The sequence below is a fragment of the Marmota flaviventris genome, chromosome 1, assembly GCF_047511675.1.
Source record: "Marmota flaviventris isolate mMarFla1 chromosome 1, mMarFla1.hap1, whole genome shotgun sequence".
NCBI classification, from domain to species: domain Eukaryota; kingdom Metazoa; phylum Chordata; class Mammalia; order Rodentia; family Sciuridae; genus Marmota; species Marmota flaviventris.
Genome location: NC_092498.1, coordinates 168694827 through 168714876, shown reverse-complemented (window position 1 = coordinate 168714876; position 20050 = coordinate 168694827). Strand labels below are relative to the sequence as shown.

General features: G+C 39.1%; 1 protein-coding gene across 9 annotated transcripts in view; it reads left to right on the top strand.

Moving 5' to 3' along the window:
- The window catches only part of Arhgef3 (Rho guanine nucleotide exchange factor 3), a 310186-nt gene extending 293169 nt beyond the window's left edge, over positions 1 to 17017 (top strand). For 8 of the 9 annotated variants that reach the window (XM_027921548.2, XM_027921552.2, XM_071618838.1 and 5 more), the window contains 4 exons: positions 1835 to 2092; positions 9577 to 9747; positions 12497 to 12683; positions 14778 to 15232. In XM_027921548.2, coding sequence (XP_027777349.1) covers positions 1835 to 2092; positions 9577 to 9747; positions 12497 to 12683; positions 14778 to 15130 — 969 coding nt within the window. In that variant the 3' untranslated portion in view covers positions 15131 to 15232. Of the gene's footprint in view, positions 1 to 1834; positions 2093 to 9576; positions 9748 to 12496; positions 12684 to 14777 lie in introns of all 9 variants that reach the window. The other variant, XM_071618840.1, reaches the window with a different exon arrangement.
- The last annotated feature ends 3033 nt before the right edge of the window (positions 17018 to 20050 follow it).

Genomic DNA, 20050 nt, shown 5'->3' with positions numbered 1-20050 from the left:
CCCCTCCCCTCCCCTCTTCTCTCTCTATCCCCTCTACTATCATTCATTTCTCCCCCTTGTATTATTTTCCCCTTTCCCCTCACTTCCTCTTGTATGTAATTTTGTATAACCCTGAGGGTCTCCTTCCATTTCCATGCAATTTCCCTTCTCTCTCCCTTTCCCTCCCACCTCTCATCCCTGTTTAATGTTAATCTTCTTCTCCTGCTCTTCGTCCCTACTCTGATCTTAGTTACTCTCCTTATATCAAAGAAGACATTTGGCATTTGTTTTTTAGGGATTGGCTAGCTTCACTTAGCATAATCTGCTCTAATGCCATCCATTTCCCTGCAAATTCTATGATTTTGTCATTTTTTAATGCAGAGTAATACTCCATTGTGTATAAATGCCACATTTTTTTTATCCATTCGTCTATTGAAGGGCATCTAGGTTGGTTCCACAGTCTTGCTATTGTGAATTGTGCTGCTATGAACATCGATGTAGCAGTGTCCCTGTAGCATGGTCTTTTTAGGTCTTTAGGGAATAGACCGAGAAGGGGAATAGCTGGGTCAAATGGTGGTTCCATTCCCAGCTTTCCAAGAAATCTCCATACTGCTTTCCAAATTGGCTGCACCAATTTGCAGTCCCACCAGCAATGTACAAGACTACACTTTATTTTTAAGGGATGTTCCCAAACCATCAAATATTGCCCAGTTTTATGATCCATTATTACAAATAAGCATTCATTTATTTGTTCTCCCAGAACACAAACTTTGACTGTGGGCTGTATAGGAAGCACAATGCAGGGTACTGAGGATGCAGAAATGAAAGACACCTTCTTGTCACTGACTTATTGAGTCCTCTACAGAGGTGTCATGGTAAACAATGTAGCTTCCTAGTGTAAAATAATGAGAAGTGCTCTAAGGCATTTTATTGCCTCTTGAAACTTTCTGGAGGCTGGTAGCATTGCATTAAGATGCTGAATCTCAGGTACCATTAAGAGGGAGGAATAGAAAAAATAGGATGAGAAGCTTTTCCTTGAGTCCCTGATGTGGTCTTTGCACATTGTGATTGATAGAACATGTCAGAGAGATGAGTGTTTTGCTGGAACGAAGGCATTGAACTTAAAACATTCTAAAGTCTTTAAACTTACATTGTTCCTTGCTTGGGCTGTGATGTGAACCATAAGATATAACCAAAAATCTTTGCTGGCCTGTCAGAACTAATTTAAGAGATTTTTTTTTAAATGCTTCCTGCACCTGATTTTCTTTTTTAACTAATCATACTTTTGTGTTAACTTCTTAAGGCCATAAAGGTCTGCCTTAGAATCAGGTAATCTTAAACTAATATAGAGGTGTTTGCACAAAGCCACACGAAAAGGGCTGTGTAATGTCATACAAAGGGCTGCACTGGCCCCTTGTTTTTTGTGTATGCTGGTTAAGTCTTCTTCATGGTTTTTTATGAATAATTTTTGAAGACATCTTTTCAAGGTGAGTTTTGACATACTGGATACTTTTTAAAAAGTTAGGAAAATTTCTGAACTGTTTGCATATGTAAGAATTCAGGTGCTTTTGTCCCTAGCTTGGATTGGTAGGAAGTGCAGAGAAATTGAGATAGGGCTCTTAAAATCAAGAAAGTAAATGTGCAACTAAGAAAAGTACCTTGTGAAAATAAGCGGAACCTGTCTATTGCATGCCATTTTGAAGATTCCACTGGTTTCCTCCAGCCATGCAAATTAAGAAATGTTGGCCAGGCCTACAGCCCAGTTCAGTGTTCATTCAATCCCAATGAATGAAGATTTGTGACTTCAAAGCTTGAGGATGTTGACACCCCAATCTTTTTCTGGTTTCCTCCTTAGCTTCCTTGTCTCAGCTCCTATGACAGCTACTGCAGCAATCAAGTGGCCGCCAAAGCTCTGCTAGATCATAAAAAACAGGATCACCGAGTCCAGGACTTTCTTCAACGATGTTTAGAGTCCCCCTTTAGCCGCAAACTAGATCTCTGGAATTTCCTTGATATTCCAAGAAGCCGTTTGGTGAAATACCCTCTGCTTCTTCGAGAAATCTTGAGGCACACACCAAATGATAACCCAGATCAGCAGCACTTGGAAGAAGCTGTAAGTGTGCCTGTTTTCTTCTCTCTTCCCTTTTCTTTTTCCATAATGGCTAGGAGTTGGGGTCCCATGTACACAGAAATCTAAGTCTAGTTTTTTATATTGCCAGTCACTTTTCCTCTCTCTGAGCAGTTTCCTACCTGTAAGACACACTGTTGCAGGAAGTTTAAGTTTCCTTTGGTTTTAAAATTTCTCGGTTTTGTTTCAGTGGTTCTGATGTGGTGTTACAATTGCTGGCTGTGAGGATTAAGATCTTTGTGGAGATTTTTAGTTGTCTGTTAGTTTAGGCCCAAAGCCCATTTGTAAAGGCAACCTCCTGTTGAACATCTAGCTCCTCTCAGCCCCAACTGCATTGGGGTGACTAGTCAAACCTCCTGCAAATGTTTATTAAGTATGGGCTGGACCCAGTGTAGCAGATATAGATTTTTCTTTCCCTGGTAGTAAGAGAAGACAAGGGAAAATGAAGTCCAGATCATTAAAATCTTGTGAACTATGAGCATTCTATTTGGAGATCTGGGTTCTAACTCTGTGGGGCAGGGTGGAACAGATGGCAGGCTGGGGTAGAGGCAGGGCACAGGTGTAAGGAAATAGGCCAGGTCACACCTGAGGAAAACCATGAATCAGTCTACCACAGGTTGAGGATACTCTGAGGAACAGAAGGTGAGGCACGGGATGTGGGCTCCAATCTGGTTATAGAAAGTTTTAAATGGTTTAAATTTGAGAAATTTTCCTGTGTTGTGTAATTAATTCTGTTTCCTGTGTTGTGTAATTTATTCTGTTTCCTAAATAGTTGGGATTCAGGGTTCAAATCCCATCTCTATCACTAATAAGCTGTGGAACCTTGGATACACGGAACTGAGGAGGAAGAGACAGAGAAGCTGGTGGGGATGATGCACAGTGGTATAGGTGTGAAGTCATGAAAACCTGATTTGGGGTAGGAGGATACAGGCTAATGGACATATTCAAAGCATTCGTTCCCTGGGCTGGGGATATAGCTTAGTTGATAGAGTGCTTGCTTCACATGCATCAGGCCCTGGGTTCAATCCCACAAAACACACACACACACACACACACACACAAAGGTTCATTCCCTGATTTAATCCAGCACAATAACATGAGGATATGCAGAAGTGATTTGAAAATCAGAACTCTTGAACCTGCTGAGCAAACTGCCTGTCTCCTCCCAGAGAGTAATTTAATAATAATAAACAGTACCAATACCACCAATAATAATAATTCCTGTTATTTATCAAGTATCTAGTAAATCAACTTTATATAATTGCCTTATAGATTGTGTATTTCTTTAACACTCATAATAACCTATGGGGTAGCTTTTTTAACAAAATATTTTTAGTTGTAGATGGACACAATATCTTTATTAATATTTATTTCTTTTTCATGTAGTGCTGAGGATCTAACCCAGTGTCTCATACATAGTAGGCAAGCACTCTACCAACTGAGCCACAACCTTGGCCCAAAATAGCTTTCTTATTGGGGTCATTGTCTATATAAAGTTTATTATAGTTAAATAGCTTGCTCAGGTCCAGAGCCATCAAGTAGTAGTTGATGTTCAAACCCTGTCAATGTAGACTCCAAATACTGTGCCCTTATGCTTTTTTTTTTTTTTTTTTGGGGGGGGGGGTTGGGGGAATGCCAGGCATTGAACTCAGGGGCACTCAACCACTGAGCCACATCCCCAGTCCTATTTTGTATTTTATTTAGAGACAAGGTCTCACTGAGTTGCTTAGTGCCTCTGCATTGCTGAGGCTGGCTTTGAACTTGCAATCCTCTTGCCTCAGCCTCCTGAGCTGCTGGGACCCTTATTCTTCGTTATGATGCTGTACATTAGTGCAGAAAGGTGGCCACTTCTTTGAGCCTGTGTTGCCTTTGAAATTGCAGAGAGCTGTTTGGTCACCAGACAGACTTTGTGGCAAGGCTTTGATGATGCAAAGCTGGGCTGAGTGTCTCCACATGGAATAGAGAAGAACAAGGAAAGACTTTCCTGATTCATGAAGTGTTCAGTATATTGGCAGACCCAACACACAGACCAGGCCCTCAGTCCAGCATGGATAGGGATGCAGGTTCTGGGGATAAGGCCTATCTCACTTCATCATGTCTGTTTTTATTACTAGGAAGTGTCTGATCATGTTGCCTCCCCTCCATACTTCATCCCAGCAAGTGTGTGGTCTGCCTGAATAGAAACAACAGTGAGCTCCCAGCTACTCTAAATAATTACTTTGGTGAAGCACACAATCCTGTTCTGAGTTGTACTGTAAAGATTTCTTTTTAATAGGTAGCACAAGAATACCATTCTTTTTTTAAGAAAATGAGCTAAAGCTTGAATTTAGAAACAGATAAAAATATGATTGTTTCCAGTATGAAAGGAATCTATAGTGTTTTGAGGGGTGATAGATATTTCCCTCCAAAGGGAACTTTTTAAAATAGAACTTTGGATATTCAGATATTCCAGAGAATTGGTTGTTTAATCTTTTAAATTCTAGGGATTATTTCAGTAAGAAAATGATTCTGCAGTCTAATCCCTACCCCCCCATCCTTACTCTTCCTTATTTACTCCCCCCCCAAAAAAAAAACTTTCTCTTCCTTATTTACTCCTATAAATAAATAAATAAATAGGAAAAACAATCCTGCTTTTGAGGCAGCTGCAATGAAGACTGCTATTCTTGTCAGGAGCTGATGAGTAGATGACATTGTGATACAAGGGACTAGATGGCCAGGGCTTTTAGATATCACTCTGAGGATGATGATTCCAGAATGTGTGGGCCCAACCCTGTTCTGATGTGTTTCTCATTATCTTCTATTCCCAGTCCTTGATGGGACATGCAACAATAAATTTAATTTAAATATACAATTACCATGACTATTACTGGCAAACTGCTACATATAACTTTATTACTGCCTGAAATCCTGCAGAGTAAATCTCCTTCAAGTCCCACTGCAGGGCTGAGGATATAGCTGAGTGGTAGAGAGCCCCTAGGTTCAATCCCCAGTACCACAAAAAAGGAGGAAAGGAAAAGACCTTGTGATGTCATGATCAGGTGGATAAAAGTACAAAACATTTTTAATAAACAAAAGCAGATATGGAGTTATTTTTATGAATGTATACATATAGAGTATGGAATGATAACACTGTTTCCATTGTTTTGCCTCAATATTTTTTCCAATACCAGAAAAAGAAGCAGAATTTGAAAGTAGTCATAGCTGCCTAAGGAACAGTCACTGTGGCATTGAGTTCATGAATCTTCACGTGACATGCCAGCTGTTCAGTTCCTAGGTTTAATTAGGAAATGAGCACATCATTATGGCTGTGGTTTGTCTTCTTTCTGATTTCCTGAATACTTGCAGGAAACTCAGAAAATTGATTCAAGTGTTTGTTTGTTCCAGCTGGCCTGGTACACCTAGTAATAGTTAATTGATAAGATAAACCACAGGCAGCTATGCTAAGTTCTTTAAAAACAAGGGGAAAGTGTGGATTCCACTACATATAAAGACGAAGAAAGACAAAATGATAAGGTAGACGTAAAACAATTGCTCAGATACCTCCCTGTATGTTTTAAGCTTTTCAAGGTCAGGGACTCAGTCTCATTTCTTTTTCTTTTTCTTTTTCTTTTTTTCTTCTTCTTCTTCTTTTTTTTTTTTTTTAGAGAGAGAGAATTTTTTTAATATTTATTTTTTAATTTTCGGTGGACACAACATCTTTATTTGTATGTGGTGCTGAGGATCGAACCCAGTGCTGCGCGCATGCCAGGCAAGTGCGCTACCGCTTGAGCCACATCCCCAGCCCACTCTCATTTCTTTGAAAGCATCTAATCCAACACTGGACCAGTACTCAACCAACATTAGTTAAATTTATTTGAAAGATGAGTCATGGGCTTTAGTGTATTTTGTGTAGTTTCAAAAGTAACAATGCTCCAGGCACAATGGCGCACGCCTGTAATCCCAGCAGCTTGGGAGGCTGAGGAGGAGAATCGCAAGTTCAAAGCCAGCTTTAGCAACTTAGCAAGGCCCTAAGCAACTCAGCAAGACCCTGTTTCTAAAGAAAAAAAAGGGGATGCACTGGAGATGTGACTCAGTGGTTAAGTGCCCCTGGGTTCAATCCCCAGTACCAAAAAAAAAGTAACGATGAGAAGAAAGAAACAAAGACAAAATTAGTATATCAAAGATACCAAAGTACTCTAATATTCTTTGCTTTGTATTAATTAAATTCAGACTAATTTTAGAGGATTTATACTTAATATTAGGCTGATGACATCAAAGGCCAAAAGCTTTTATATGACACTAAGGAGCCTGTATTTTTTAAGTATTTTTTTTATTTGCAAATGGACATAATACCTTTACTTTATTTATTTATTTTTATGTGGTGCTGAGGGTTGAACCCAGACCCTAAAGTATATATTTTTAATCAGTCGTGCTATCAGCAAAATTTAGGAAATATAGAAAAGATGTAAATCATCCTTGAATCTCATAATAGCTACAAAAATGTACAGATTATGCATTTATCCTCTAGACATAATCACCGGACCTACTCAGAGCTGTTAGATTTGCCAAACATGTGTCAAATACAAACATTAAAACTGAGTGGGGGCTGGGGATGTGGCTCAAGCGGTAGCGCGCTCGCGTGGCATGCGTGCGGCCCGGGTTCAATCCTCAGCACCACATACAAAACAAAAAAATGTTGTGTCAGCCGAAAACTAAAAATAAATAAATAAATATTTAAAAAAAAAACTGAGTGGTAGCTGGGCAAGGTAGCACACACCTATAATCCCCGAAGTTTGGGAGGCTGAGACAGGAGGATCAAGAGTTCAAAGCCAGCCTCAGCAATGGCAAGGCACTAAGCAACTCAGTGAGATTCTGTCTCCAAATAAAATACAAAATAGGTCTGGGGGTGTGGCTCAGTGGTTGAGTGCCTATGAGTTTAATCTGTACCAAACAAAAACAACAACAACCACAAAACAAAAACTGAGCGGTAGTCTTTATCTGGTTGCTTTGGACACAAGTTATCATTTAACTAGCATAGACAAAAGATCACTTAGCAAATCTAGAAAGAATTCATTACCATGTTTATTACCAGATCCGGTAGCTGATGACGAAATAAAGACCCCTTTTAGAGAGAATTAAACAACAGCAGATGGGGTAGAGAGGGAAGATGAGAGGGAAAGGGAGGGGGGATAGTAGGGGATAGGAAAGGTAGCAGAATACAACAGTCATTAATATGGTATTATATAAAAATGTGGATGTGTAACCGATGTGATTCTGCAACTTGTATTTGGGGTAAAAAATGGGAGTTCAAAAAAAAAAAAAAAAAGACCCCTTTTAGAACCCTGCGTTTTTTTTCCTCCACATTTTTTTAAATTAGAGCATTATGGTTGATGGGATTTGTTGTTACCTATTTGTACATACACACAACTTAACGATATGATTTGGCCAATATCACTCCCCAGCGCTTTCTCCTTCCCTCCCCTCCTCCTTATCCACTGGTCCTTTTCCTCTATTTTACTGATCTTCCTTTGTTTTTCATGAGCTCACATCATATCTTTTTCTTTTTCTGACTTCCACATATGAGAGAAAACATATGACTTGTGACTTTTTGAGTTTGGCTTATTTCACTTAATGTAATGATCTCAGGTTCCATCCATTTTCCTGCAAATGACATAATTTCATTCTGTTTTGTGGCTGAATAAAATTTCATCATATATATATATATATATATATATATATACATACACACACACACACACACACCCCATTTTCTAGGCTTGGTTCCATAGTTTGGCTATTGTGACTTGTGCTCCTATAAACATGAGTATGTCATATCACTAAGTATGATGACTTTAATTCCTCAGGGTAAATACTGAGGAGTGGTATAGATGGATGATATGGTAGTGTCATGCACACTCTTTTGAGGACCTCCATACTAATAGTGGTTGAACTAATTTACAATCCCACCAACAGTATAAAAATTAGAACCTTGCTTTTGACCAAATTGTATTTTCTGTTGAGTAAATGTGACCAAGAAGAGGCCTAGTCAGTATAACCCATCTGTTAAGTTTTCTTCAGTTACCATAAGAAAGGTGGAACTGTTTTTCTTTACACTCTTAGGAAACAGAGGACCCTGCTGAGGAAGTCATTGTTTTGCCTTTGATTTGTAGTATTGATTTTTTAAAATTTTTTTTAGTTGTAGATGGACACAATACCTTTATTTTATTTATTTATTTTTATGTAGTCCCGAGGCTCAAATCCAGTGCCTCATATGTTCGAGGCAAGCACTCTGCTGCTGAGCCACAATCCCAGCCCTGTGTAATTGATTTTGTTCTGCTAATTTTTCATCCTTTGTTTTCCATATTTTCTAATGTTTGGACATGTTATCCATGTCATCAAATAACAATACATCCAAATAAGTACCCACTGGTTACATCTCAGAGTCTTGTTTTGTTTTGCCGTTTTTTGTTTTTTTTTTTTTCTTGAATCTACTATCTCTTTGAATTTTCTTTGCCCCTAATTCCCTTACATGTGCAAAATGTATTTGTACAAAATATCCCCTTCATTACTCCTAGTGTCTTTGCATTCTTTTTTCCTCCATCCTTTATAAAACATTTATGTTTTCTCATTAAAAATATATTCAAACCATTTGTTCACATTCAATTTGCAATTATAGTTTGTGGCATTAGGTTGGGCACATGTAGAGAGACCTTAAAACCAACTTGTACATCCCAGAGACAGACCCTCTTTTTTGGACATCTACATTCAGATTTGTTTTTTCTCCTTGGTCCAATTATTTATATGCCTAAATTTTCAACATTATGGGTGTGTTTTAAGAAATGTGCTCATCAGTGGTATCTTAAACATCAGACACCTTTGATCTCTTTCTCTCAGATAAGAATATGCATCAATATTAGGTTTGTTTTGTTTTATTTGCAGTACTGGGAATTGAAGTCAGGGGCACTCTACCACCAAGCTACAACTCCTGTCCTTTTTTCTTTTCTTCTCTTTTTTTTTTTTTTTTTTTTTTTTTTTTGTGTGTGTGAGAGAGAGAGAGAGAGTTGCTGGAGAATGAATCCAGGGCTTTACGCATGAGAGGCAAGCACCCTACCACTGAGCTAAATCCCCAGGGTCTTGCTAAGTTGCCCAGGCTGTCCTCAAAGTTAAAATCCTCCTTCCTTAGCCTCCAAGTTGCTGGGATTGCAGGTGTGCACCACCACACCTAGCTCAATATTTTTAGGTTTATATGCAATATAAAAATCTGTATATTTTTGTAAATAAAATGTATATGTATGTACACATTAAGGATGTGTAGGGATAGATAACAGTATATTAAAAGCATTTTTCCTCTTTTCCCAAAGTAGTAACTTAGATGAATCTCAGAATTAAATACAAGTGGATCTTGGTGATCTCTAGGCTGGCCCTAAAACTACTTTGTATGGATGGTTTGCTTGCTTTCTCAATACTTATTTTCCTTTTTGTTTCCATAGATAAACATCATTCAGGGAATTGTGGCAGAAATCAACATCAAGACTGGGGAATCTGAATGCCGTTATTATAAAGAACGGCTTCTTTATTTGGAAGAAGGCCAGAAAGACTCTTTGATTGACAGCTCAAGAGTCCTGTGTTGTCATGGTGAACTGAAGAACAACCGGGGTGTGGTAAGTGGCTGCTCTCCTTTCCAGTCTCATCCTGGGCCACCCCCATCCTTAATGCATTTGATCTGAGCCTCCTCTTATTATTCCTTCCCAGTCTAGGATTGAATTTTTATAAACAAAAATTGTTTTTTTAGTATCTTTTACATCACTGAACTATGTATTACCTTTAAATTTTTAATATCATGGGCAAGTAAATATTCAGAAAGAATTTTGGAAACCAACAGGTTTGTCAGATTTTTTATTTTGTTTGATCATGACCTTTGGAAACAAACACCAGGTACAGTGGTGCATGTTTATAGTCCCAGCAACATAGGAGGCCAAGATAGGAGGATTACTCATTTGAGGCCAGTCTCAGCAACTTAGCAAGTCTCTGTCCAAAAAAATTTTTTAGAAAAAAGGAATTTTTCAATCTTGAAGAGATTGATAAAGTTTGAGAATTTAAGGGACACCCTTTCAACCAAGACTGAGCAGCCTGGAAATGTCATTTGACATCAGTGAGTACATGTCATGGTTGTTTGTTATCAGGGCTGCTGTGGATCTAGCCAGCTGATGGTTTGATGTGAGCAATAAGACCCAGCAAGACCACTCCTGAAGTCCTGTGTCTGTTTTCTAAGGAGTTACAATGGCCAGAAAGTCATGTTCTGCTTCTTGCTGAAAGACACAAGAAGCACTAGTGGATTTTTATTATCTGACACTCAACAACTTGCATGTGTTTTCTATGAAGCCCTGTGCAAAATAGGAAGAATTTTTCCCACTGGGTGTGGACCTGTTCTCTTTTGTCTCTCACTGAAGGCCTGAGAACTTTCTGATTGATGTGCCTGGAACATTTAAGATGAACCCTAGGCAGATAGAGTTATGAGAACAAAGATAGCAACTGGGGTGGAAAGTTTGTTGCATTTTGCCCTTGATGGAGTTGTGAAGGTCATTGAGAACAAAATCCTGTGTCAAAAAAAAAAAAAAATGTGATAACTTGAGGGCAAAATGGAGCTGAAACTAAGGGGAATTCTCCATAAATATTTATAAATGAAGTATATTTTTTAAAGGTTGCTCAGATGATCTGAATTCAAACTACATATCTCAACTAGAAGATTGATTGAGGTAGAAATAGTATAAGAATCTGGGGCTGGGGTTGTGGCCCAGTAGTAGAGCGCTTGCATGTGTGAGGCATTGGGTTTGATTCTCAGCATCACATATAAATAAATAAATAAAATAAAGGTTCGTATACTAATTTTAAAAAATAGTATAAGAATCTGATTAAGTATATAAAATAATGACCAATCCCTTTCTACCCCCATGTCCAAAAGAATAATCCTCATACATTCTACCACCATCTCAAAAAAATCTTGAACTTGGTTCTTTTGTGCTTTACTCTGTTTTCCAAACTTTTAAAATATTCATCAACAGAGATTTGGTGGAGTTTTCCAAACTTTTAATATTCATCAACAGAGATTTGATGGAGTTTTTGTTTCTGCACTTTGTGGTGTGTATGTGTGGTGGGAGACTGACAAGATTACTTTTTTCTCAAAGAAGAAATGACTTGATAATGCTCAGTGTGCTTCTCCTGCCTCCAAATCAAGAATCTAATCTGAGTTTCCACCTCTACCTTCTGATCACTCCTTTGAGATCCCTGGATATACATTCCCAAATGTTTCCCCCAGAAAGCCAGAACCTAGCTGCAGGGTTGTGGATCTTTTCACTTTAACCCCAAAGTATTTCCAAACTGTGAGAAGAGTCTGGGACTTAGAATTGAATGCAGCAGCCAGGCATGGTGGCACATGCCTGTAATGCCCACAACTCAGGAAACTGAAGCAGGAGATTCTAAGTTCAAGGCCAGCCTCAGCAATAAAAAATAAAAAGGCTGAGGGTGTGGCTCAGTGATAGAGCATCTCTGGGTTCAACTCCCAGTACCAAAAAAAAAAAAAAAAAGGAATTGAATGGAGCAAATTTTCCTCAGCTCCACCTGGCAAACTCTTTCATGATATGGTTAGACAAGTCTTCATTTTTGAGACTTTCTTTTTGCCCATAATGTGCCTTTTAAGCACAGCCTCTTCGGAAAACTCAGGTGCTGATGAACTTAACTGAGAAGGAAAATTTGGATCATCTTTCCTGTGGTTACAGCAGTGTGCTCTGTTCCCTCAGGAATGAGCAGTGTTCCCCCGTTGGAATCACTGGACGAAGCTGATGATCAGCTCTGTGGTTGAAAAAACAAGCATTTTCACGAGTTTAGGAAGCAAAGATGACTATTAGGCTTTGATATGACAGTCTCATTCTTTATATGCCATTGTTAATTTCAATCTCTTGTAATTATATGGGGCAATTATACACCAAAGCCAGGAGAGTTCTTTTTCCCCTTTCATTCTATTCCCCTTTCTTATTTTTCTCTTAGTGGAGCCGAAAGCTATGTGTGCCTGCACAGGTTTTTGAATCCCAGTGTAGATAGGGCCCCTGGAGCTGACAGCCCTGGCATTACGTATCTGTAACAAACAGAAAGACTTTCTCCAGTGGGTCCTTAGGAAGGTATCTATATGAAAGGCAGGCTATTCATATATGGAAATGCTTCAAATCTGCCCAACTTCTGCTCTCCTGGAGGTAGATTTGAGCCTAAGAGTCCACAATCCATTGTGAACCTGGTACCTGGGGACCTCTTTGTGTGTGTGTGTGTGAGAACTTGGGACCTCTTGCTACAGAGATCTACACATGAACCACTCTTTAGATTGTTGCTTAGGAAAATCTGTGGATTCTTTTCTTCTAGAAACTGCATGTTTTCCTATTCCAAGAAGTGCTTGTGATCACTCGAGCGGTCACCCACAACGAGCAGCTCTGCTACCAGTTGTACCGTCAGCCAATCCCCGTGAAGGACCTTATGCTGGAAGACCTGCAGGACGGAGAAGTGAGGCTAGGTGGCTCTTTGCGTGGGGCTTTCAGCAACAATGAGAGAAGTATGTACAGGGGTAGACTCTGTTCATCTGGTGAATAGTTTTGGTCCTTGGAATTTAGTAGGAATGCCTGGATGGTGAAAAGTGAAGAGCCCTAGCCTTAGAGTTAAATTGCATTCCAGTGCTGTCTCTTCACTTACTGATTATATAACCTTGTTCAACCTCCATGAACCTCAGTTTCTTACCTGCAAAAGCGATGCGTGCCTACCTGCTTCATAAAGTTGTTTTAACAATTAAGAGAGATAATGTAAGCGAGCCATTTGCACATAGCTGGTGCACCTTTCACTCCCTGTCCCTGATCCCTGCTGTTGGATGTAAGTGTACTTAATACCAGATGGTCTCTATCTGGGTACCAGTTATATAATGGTGGTTTTTGTAGTTAAGCAGGCAGAATGGTCCTTAAAGAGACTAAAGAATGGTCAGCTGAGATGAGCATTCATCTGAAACGCTACTCAATGGGCTTCTCTAACTGGAGGCTTAACAAAGGAATTAACTAAGAGAAGCTACAACAGCAATGTCTAGAAAGTACCCACCATGTGTCAAGTGCTGTTCTTGGCACTAATACATACAGTGGTGAACTGGGCAGTTAGATTCTTTGTCCCTGTGGAGCTTACATTGTCATAGAGGAGATCAATAGATAAATGGTGCATCAATAAATTCATGGTGATGGTTAAAAACTGAAACCCAGTAAGGGGAAAGAGAGGGATAGAGTAGGAGGTTTGTTATAGGAGAATAGATTGTCAGGGAGTTCTTAAAGAAAATAATATCTGAATCTCCTGGGTTAACATAGACATCCTGTTGTGAAGATAATTATTATGTCCTGCCTCTTAGCTACTCAACAATTCCTGTATCCCAGTAGTAGTAGTAGTAGCAGCAGCAGCCACAATAGAAATAAATCTTACATTTTTTGAGTACTGACTTTGGGCCAGGTATTGTATAAGCACTTACATGAATTATCACATTTACAAATAAAGGCTTTACAAATAAAGCAACTGAATCACAGAGGAGTTGAGGCACTAATACAGAATCAAAAGGGGGAGCCTTAATTTAAGGGACTAGGATTAGCTTCTAGCCAAAGGCAACTACTAATGAAACATTTTGGCCTACTCTACCTTTATTGCTTAGCCATTAAATGGCTGGAGTGGTAGTTCCCAGTCTGATGGTCACACAGGAAGTGCAAGGTATCTAACTGTAGATATTTCTATGAACCAAGCATTACATGTGGCACACAGGGCCCATTACATGCTAGTCAATGTTGTTTTTAGAATAAAGGTCTTCCATATCATGTACTAGCATTTTTTAAATGTAAGTTGCCGCTGGGCACAGTGGAGCACCCATATAATCCCAGCAAGTTGGAAAGTTGAGGCAAGGAGGATCACAGGTTCAAGGCTAGCCTAAGCAACTCAGCAAGACCCTGTCGTGGAATAATTTAAAAAATAAAAAGGACTGGGGATATAGCTCAGTGTTAAAGTGTTCCTATTTTCAATGTCTAATACTGTAAATACATGAATTAACTAATGCATGTTGTGCCTATTGAGATAATTGAAATAAAATTTCCTTTTTAAGCAAAAATTTATAACAGCTCTATGACTTTAAATATCTTTTCAATCACTGAATACTAAGCATCGAGGTACTCTCATATGAAGGGTTGTGGGCATGTTTTGATGTTACAAAGAGCTTCTTAAACTGGTAAAAGCTCTTCCTTGGAGCGCTTATTGAAACTGTACGTTATAAGGTCAGCTTTAGACATATTGAATCTCTAAGGGTAGGGCCTGGGGATCTGTATTTTTAACAAGCTCCCTAAGGGATTTTGGAGACAAGTTTGGTAACCAATACTGTGGTGGTCCCCTGAAAATAACACTTAGGTATTCCAAGCCGATATTCATTTGCTAGCTTCTGAGAGCAGTAAGGGTAATTGAGAGGCCAGCTCGTGTCAACTCCAATTGATAGATGGTGGTATCAGGTGGAGCTGAGCTATGTGCCGCATCAGTGGCAAACATTTACAATCAGCAGTGTCTGCCATGGTATCTAGGGTAGTGTCGGCCTGGGGAAATACTTTTCTGTTGACATTTTTTTCCACATATTTTTAATTTCTAGTTAAAAACTTCTTCAGAGTCAGTTTCAGAAATGGATCCCAAAGTCAGACCCACTCGCTACAAGCCAATGACACTTTCAACAAGCAGCAATGGCTCAACTGTATTCGTCAAGCCAAGGAAACAGTCCTGTGTGCCACCGGGCAGGCTGGGATGCTTGACTCTGAGGAACCATTCCTTAATCCTGCCACTGGGAGCAGAGCGCCACAGGGAGAAACAAAACTCGAGCAGATGGACCAGTCGGACAGTGAGTCAGACTGCAGTATGGACACAAGCGAGGTCAGCCTTGACTGTGAGCGAATGGAACAGACAGATTCCTCCTGTGGGAACAGCAGGCATGTGGAAAGCAACGTCTGACAGAGGGGCTGATGTTCCTGGAAGTAGCCCTGTGTTCTACCTGTACAGTATTTGCATTCCACACATGGAACAGTTTGGAGAAGCACTTTTTCATACTTTTGTGAACGTGTTGGCCCAGTCTCTTGTATCTGTATCTTTGTTCCTAGTACTGTAACTGCCAGTCAATCTGTCTGTGTCAGCTGGAATCTGTGGCAGCCGTTACCCTGTACTGTATCTCACAAGTGTCTGGATGGATGGACAGGTACTTGAACAAGTTGCTTTCATTTGTCCTGCTGGATTTTGAAAAGTAGAAAGAACAGAAACTCTAAACTACTGTTTTGCATAGCTTGCTTGCAGAGTCCTTCCTCCCATGCTTCTCTAGTGCTTGTCTAGCTCTTTGACATGGTAGCCAAAGGCATGGAATTTAGAGGGCTTTGCCAATAGGGTATCAGGACAGCTTTAAGGGAGAACCAGAAAAGACTAGTCCTTGAAGTGAGCTTGGTTCTATTATTCAAACAGAAAGCATGAAAACATCCCTGGGGATTCTGAAGGCTTAATTTTGCAAAGGAGAGATCATGGTTTAAACCTTGCAGTTCCATCCAGTGCATATTCGATGCAGTAATCTATGAGGACATGAAATAGAGGCTGCCCTTGGAAGGGCAAGGGACAAAAGCAGCTGCCAGCTCTGAATCTTTAACTGAAATGTGTGCAGCTCCAGGATGTGGCTGTCATGGTTAGTGGGTTGCTGTAGAAAGCCATCTCTAGCCTAAAACTGCAGAACAGAAAAGGCCTGGGAAAACCCGCCAGGATAATGACTCCATTTGTTTTAATCTTCCTAAGCCACTCCTATTTTAGAGTGTGAAGCAGCAGAAAAGAGACCTTAGCTGCATGTGGATGACTCTGTTTACAAAACACAGGAGAGGGAGAATTGGGAGTGAGAAGTGCTCCCTTCTCCCAGGAGAGGGAGAATTGAGAGTGAGAAGTGCTTCATTGGGACCTTCTGAGGGAACCATTTAAAAAGAAAAGCATGGTCCAGAGCCGTCTGAGAAAGGCCAGAGCCTTGGATTTCCTGCTCTGCTTTTGGGCCATCATTTTGCATCTCTGGTTGTGCACTGTAATCAGAATTGTATACATTCTCCAGAGGCCAATTTCTTTATCTCTCTTAGGATCAGCTAGCCAAACTCAATAGAAAAGGCCTGGGAAAACCTGCCCAGGCCCTGATTTACAGAGCAAAGTTGCGTGCACCTTAAGAAAAAAAAAAAAAAAAAACTTAACAAAATACATGGAAAAGTTCCCTATGAGTGTAAATATTTAGGATGAACTGTGCAAAAGTATACCCACACCAGCACTAGTAGTAATGATTCTAAATTATTGCCAAAAGTTTTTTTTAATCTTCCTGTGTCTTTCAAGTTTACAGAAAACAGAACATACAATGATGTCATTTTATTATGTATATATATCATGTGCATTCAAAAAAGCTGTGTGACAAGATTTATCAATATAAAAATAAGGTATATGACATTATTATTTTTCAAAAACAAAGAAAAATATTATGGTCAATTTTACCCTGTAAAACATATTTCTGTATTTATAGATTTTAAACATGGTGAATTTTTTCTATTACAAGTTTATTTAAAACTGCTTTGTTTCTCAAGTCGTTATTGAGTTAGCAGGTGGATGAACCTACTGCAGATAGAAAGAAGCAGAGGGAAGCTCCAAAGAGTCATTTGATGATGAGAAAGAAAAGAAAGAGCTGTGGGGCCACTTTGGGCAACATATTGAGAAGAGATTTGTCAAGTGTTTGTCCAGAGAAGAAAGTCAATGAATGTCTTGATGAAATGAATGTTTTTGTATAATGGCCTTAAACTTTTCTGGAAGCATTTCAAATAAATTACATTAAAAATGTCATCTTTCTTTTGTCCAGTGTTTGCCTAACAACCAGCAAGTTTCAACTGTCCTTTTGGGAAGGAAGGGTCTTTCTGAAATTTTTGCTTATCTTTTCCAAATACAAACTCTTAACAGTGTACAGCTGAAATAAATGCTTTGATTTAGCCTAGCAAAGCTTTTTTGGAACTTACGTATCTAAAATCTATTTTTTCATTATATATTCATTCACTTATTTATTCACTCATTTTAATAACTCTGGCTTTATCCATATTAGGTATAAAGTCACTTATTACAGAAATATTGAATCTTATTGCCAACATAGGTGACTGTTGATAAACTTGGGGCTAAATATAAGAGAAGGCAAATTTCACTTTGAAATTCTTACTGGAATTTCAGTCCACTTTTTTATTGAAATGGTTAGTTTTATTTCCTACAAAGGGTAGTTTTCAAATGAAAAAAATAGACAGTTTTAAGCTGTTAGTAGCCAGTTCTCAATTGCACATTGGTCCAATAAGGCTGGTAGATTTATCTTTATGATACCATTTTCTTTAACAAACTGTTAATTCCCAGATTATGTAAGAAAGTCAAATAAAAAAGTATAAGTCCATATTTTTTTCTAAAAAAAAAAAAGTTCTCCTCCTCCTCTTCTTTTTTGTCCTTCTTGTCCTTCTTTGGTGCCATCTTGGATATTCCCTCCATTTCTCACTCCCACAATTGTGACTAGAGGATGTGTGTTTACTAGTATATTAGAAAATGCTTGCATTGACATTTTGTGGGTTAGTGCAAATGACTGAGGGTTATTTTACACACAACTAGATGTAATCCTCACAGTCTAAATGAACAGTCTTAAGCAATGAAAAGAGCCAGAACTAGTCATGTTGTGCAAAGTTAGAGTGTGGTTTCAGCTTTTGGGCTGTGGTCACCACCACCGACTGCTTTGGTTTCCATTCCCAGCATAATCTCCAGCAGCTAAGAATGCAAACCTCTTTGTAACCACAGTCTTGTTTCAGCAAAGACTGTGGTTACAGGAAGCTGCAGCCCACCATCTTGGTGAACCATCTTGGTTCCACTTTTCCATTTATATTCTATTCGTGTCTATTTCTGACTAATTTTCCAAAAGCCTGAGGACTCTCTGGAATATTTGATGAAGAGAATGGCCACACTCAGGTCAGTTTACTCAGCCAAGCTCCTCCTGGCGTTGTGGAATAGGTAGTGAATGTCCCCTTTTGTTGATATAGTTGATTCGTTTAATTCATGCTATCTTGTTTCTTGACAGAATTCTATAATAACTGCATTGGAAGAGAAATGGGAGAGAGATCCCCAGAGCCAAACCTACCAGTAGGAATCTGAAGATTATGAAGATATAAAACTGTGACCATGTGAATAAGCACACAATGATAAGAGGTGACTGTATTCACTGTACCTCAAGGGTATTTAGGCAAACAAGTTCACAGAAAACATCACTGCTCATTACATCCTATCTCATTTCTCCAGGTATGGTTAGCATATCATCAGTTACCCAGACCTACTCTGACAAAGCAGTTCATCAGCAGACTAGGGGAATAGCAAGGATTTAGTAGCGTGAGCTCTATCTTTTGAAAGCTAATTATTTATTTCAGGAAATTGGACATGCATTCCAAATAGCTTGTCCACTATGCATACATGTCCACACACAAACATACCTCAGTGTTATCTCACCTGTGAAAGATTTGAAATATGCCCTCCTCAGATGTTCTATTCAGTGTCTGTTTCCATATATGTTAAAAAAAAAAAAAAAGACTTGGGATGTAACTCAGCCCATTTAAAGAGTGAGACTGTAGATGTGAAATCACTTTGAAAATCTAATAGTTTTCCTTGCTTTTATACAATATCACATTTGATCGTGTGTTGTGGAATTTCTCAAAAGTGTGGCCGTGGTCCAAGTCTTTTGTCATTCATTATGCTGTGTCATGGAGAGCCTTTTCAATCGCAAGAATCTGAATGTTATTTTGTTTTTGTTTTTAGTACTGGAGACTGAACCCAGGTACCCTCTACCACTGAGCTACTATCCCCCCTGCCCTTTTTCTTTTATTTTGAGACAGATCTCACAAAGTTGCTGAGCCAAGTTGCTGAGAATCTCACTAAGTTGCTTGGCTTCCAACTTGAAATCCTCCTGCCTTAGCCTCCCAAGTCACTGGAATTACAGGCATGTACCACAGCACCCAGGGCCTTGAGCATGGTAGGCAAGTGCTCTACCCCCTAGCCCCTTATCTCTTTATTTATTTATTTATTTTTATTTTTATTTTTATTTTTTGGTACCAGGGATTGAACTCAAGGGCACTCAACCACTGAGCCACATCCCCAGCACTATTTTGTATTTTATTTAGAGACATGGTGTCACTGAGTTGCTTAGTGCTTCGCCATTGCTGAGGCTGGCTTTGAACTTGTGATCCTATCACAGCCTCCAGAGCCTCTGGGATTACAGATGTGCATATCTATCTCTTTATTCTTAACTTTCTTTTTCCTTCCAGTACTGGGGATTAAACCCAGGGCCTTGTACATGGTAGGCAAGCACTCTGAATGAGCTATTCTTGCTTTTTTTTAAATTTCCTTATATTTTGTTCTACTTTCAGAAATGTTTCCTCTCCTTTGTTTTTAACCCTTATATTAATTAGAGGAGAGGGTTACCCTCACAGGTCCTTTTTTTGCCAATTTTTTTTTTCTCATTAGTCTTGTACTAGAGCATCTTTCTTCTTTTTTAGGGAAAACAGTGTCTTCTATAAACTTTCTGAGGGTATCATAGTTTGGGTAAACATTTCTTCTTCAAACACTATTTATCTGGGAATAATAATACTACCTCATGGGACTGTTGGGGGATTAAATGTACTAATATATCTAAAGTAGTTAGAATGGTGTTGTGTCGGGTATTTTTGGTTTACCTCTCCAAATATACCAGGTACCCTGATTCACCCTCCTAGGTGCCTGTGCTAGCTGTATGGACTTTATCAATGGGCTTTCTTGCAACATCCCATTTGGTTTGGCCAAATACTAGGGCCTGACATAATAAACATTACA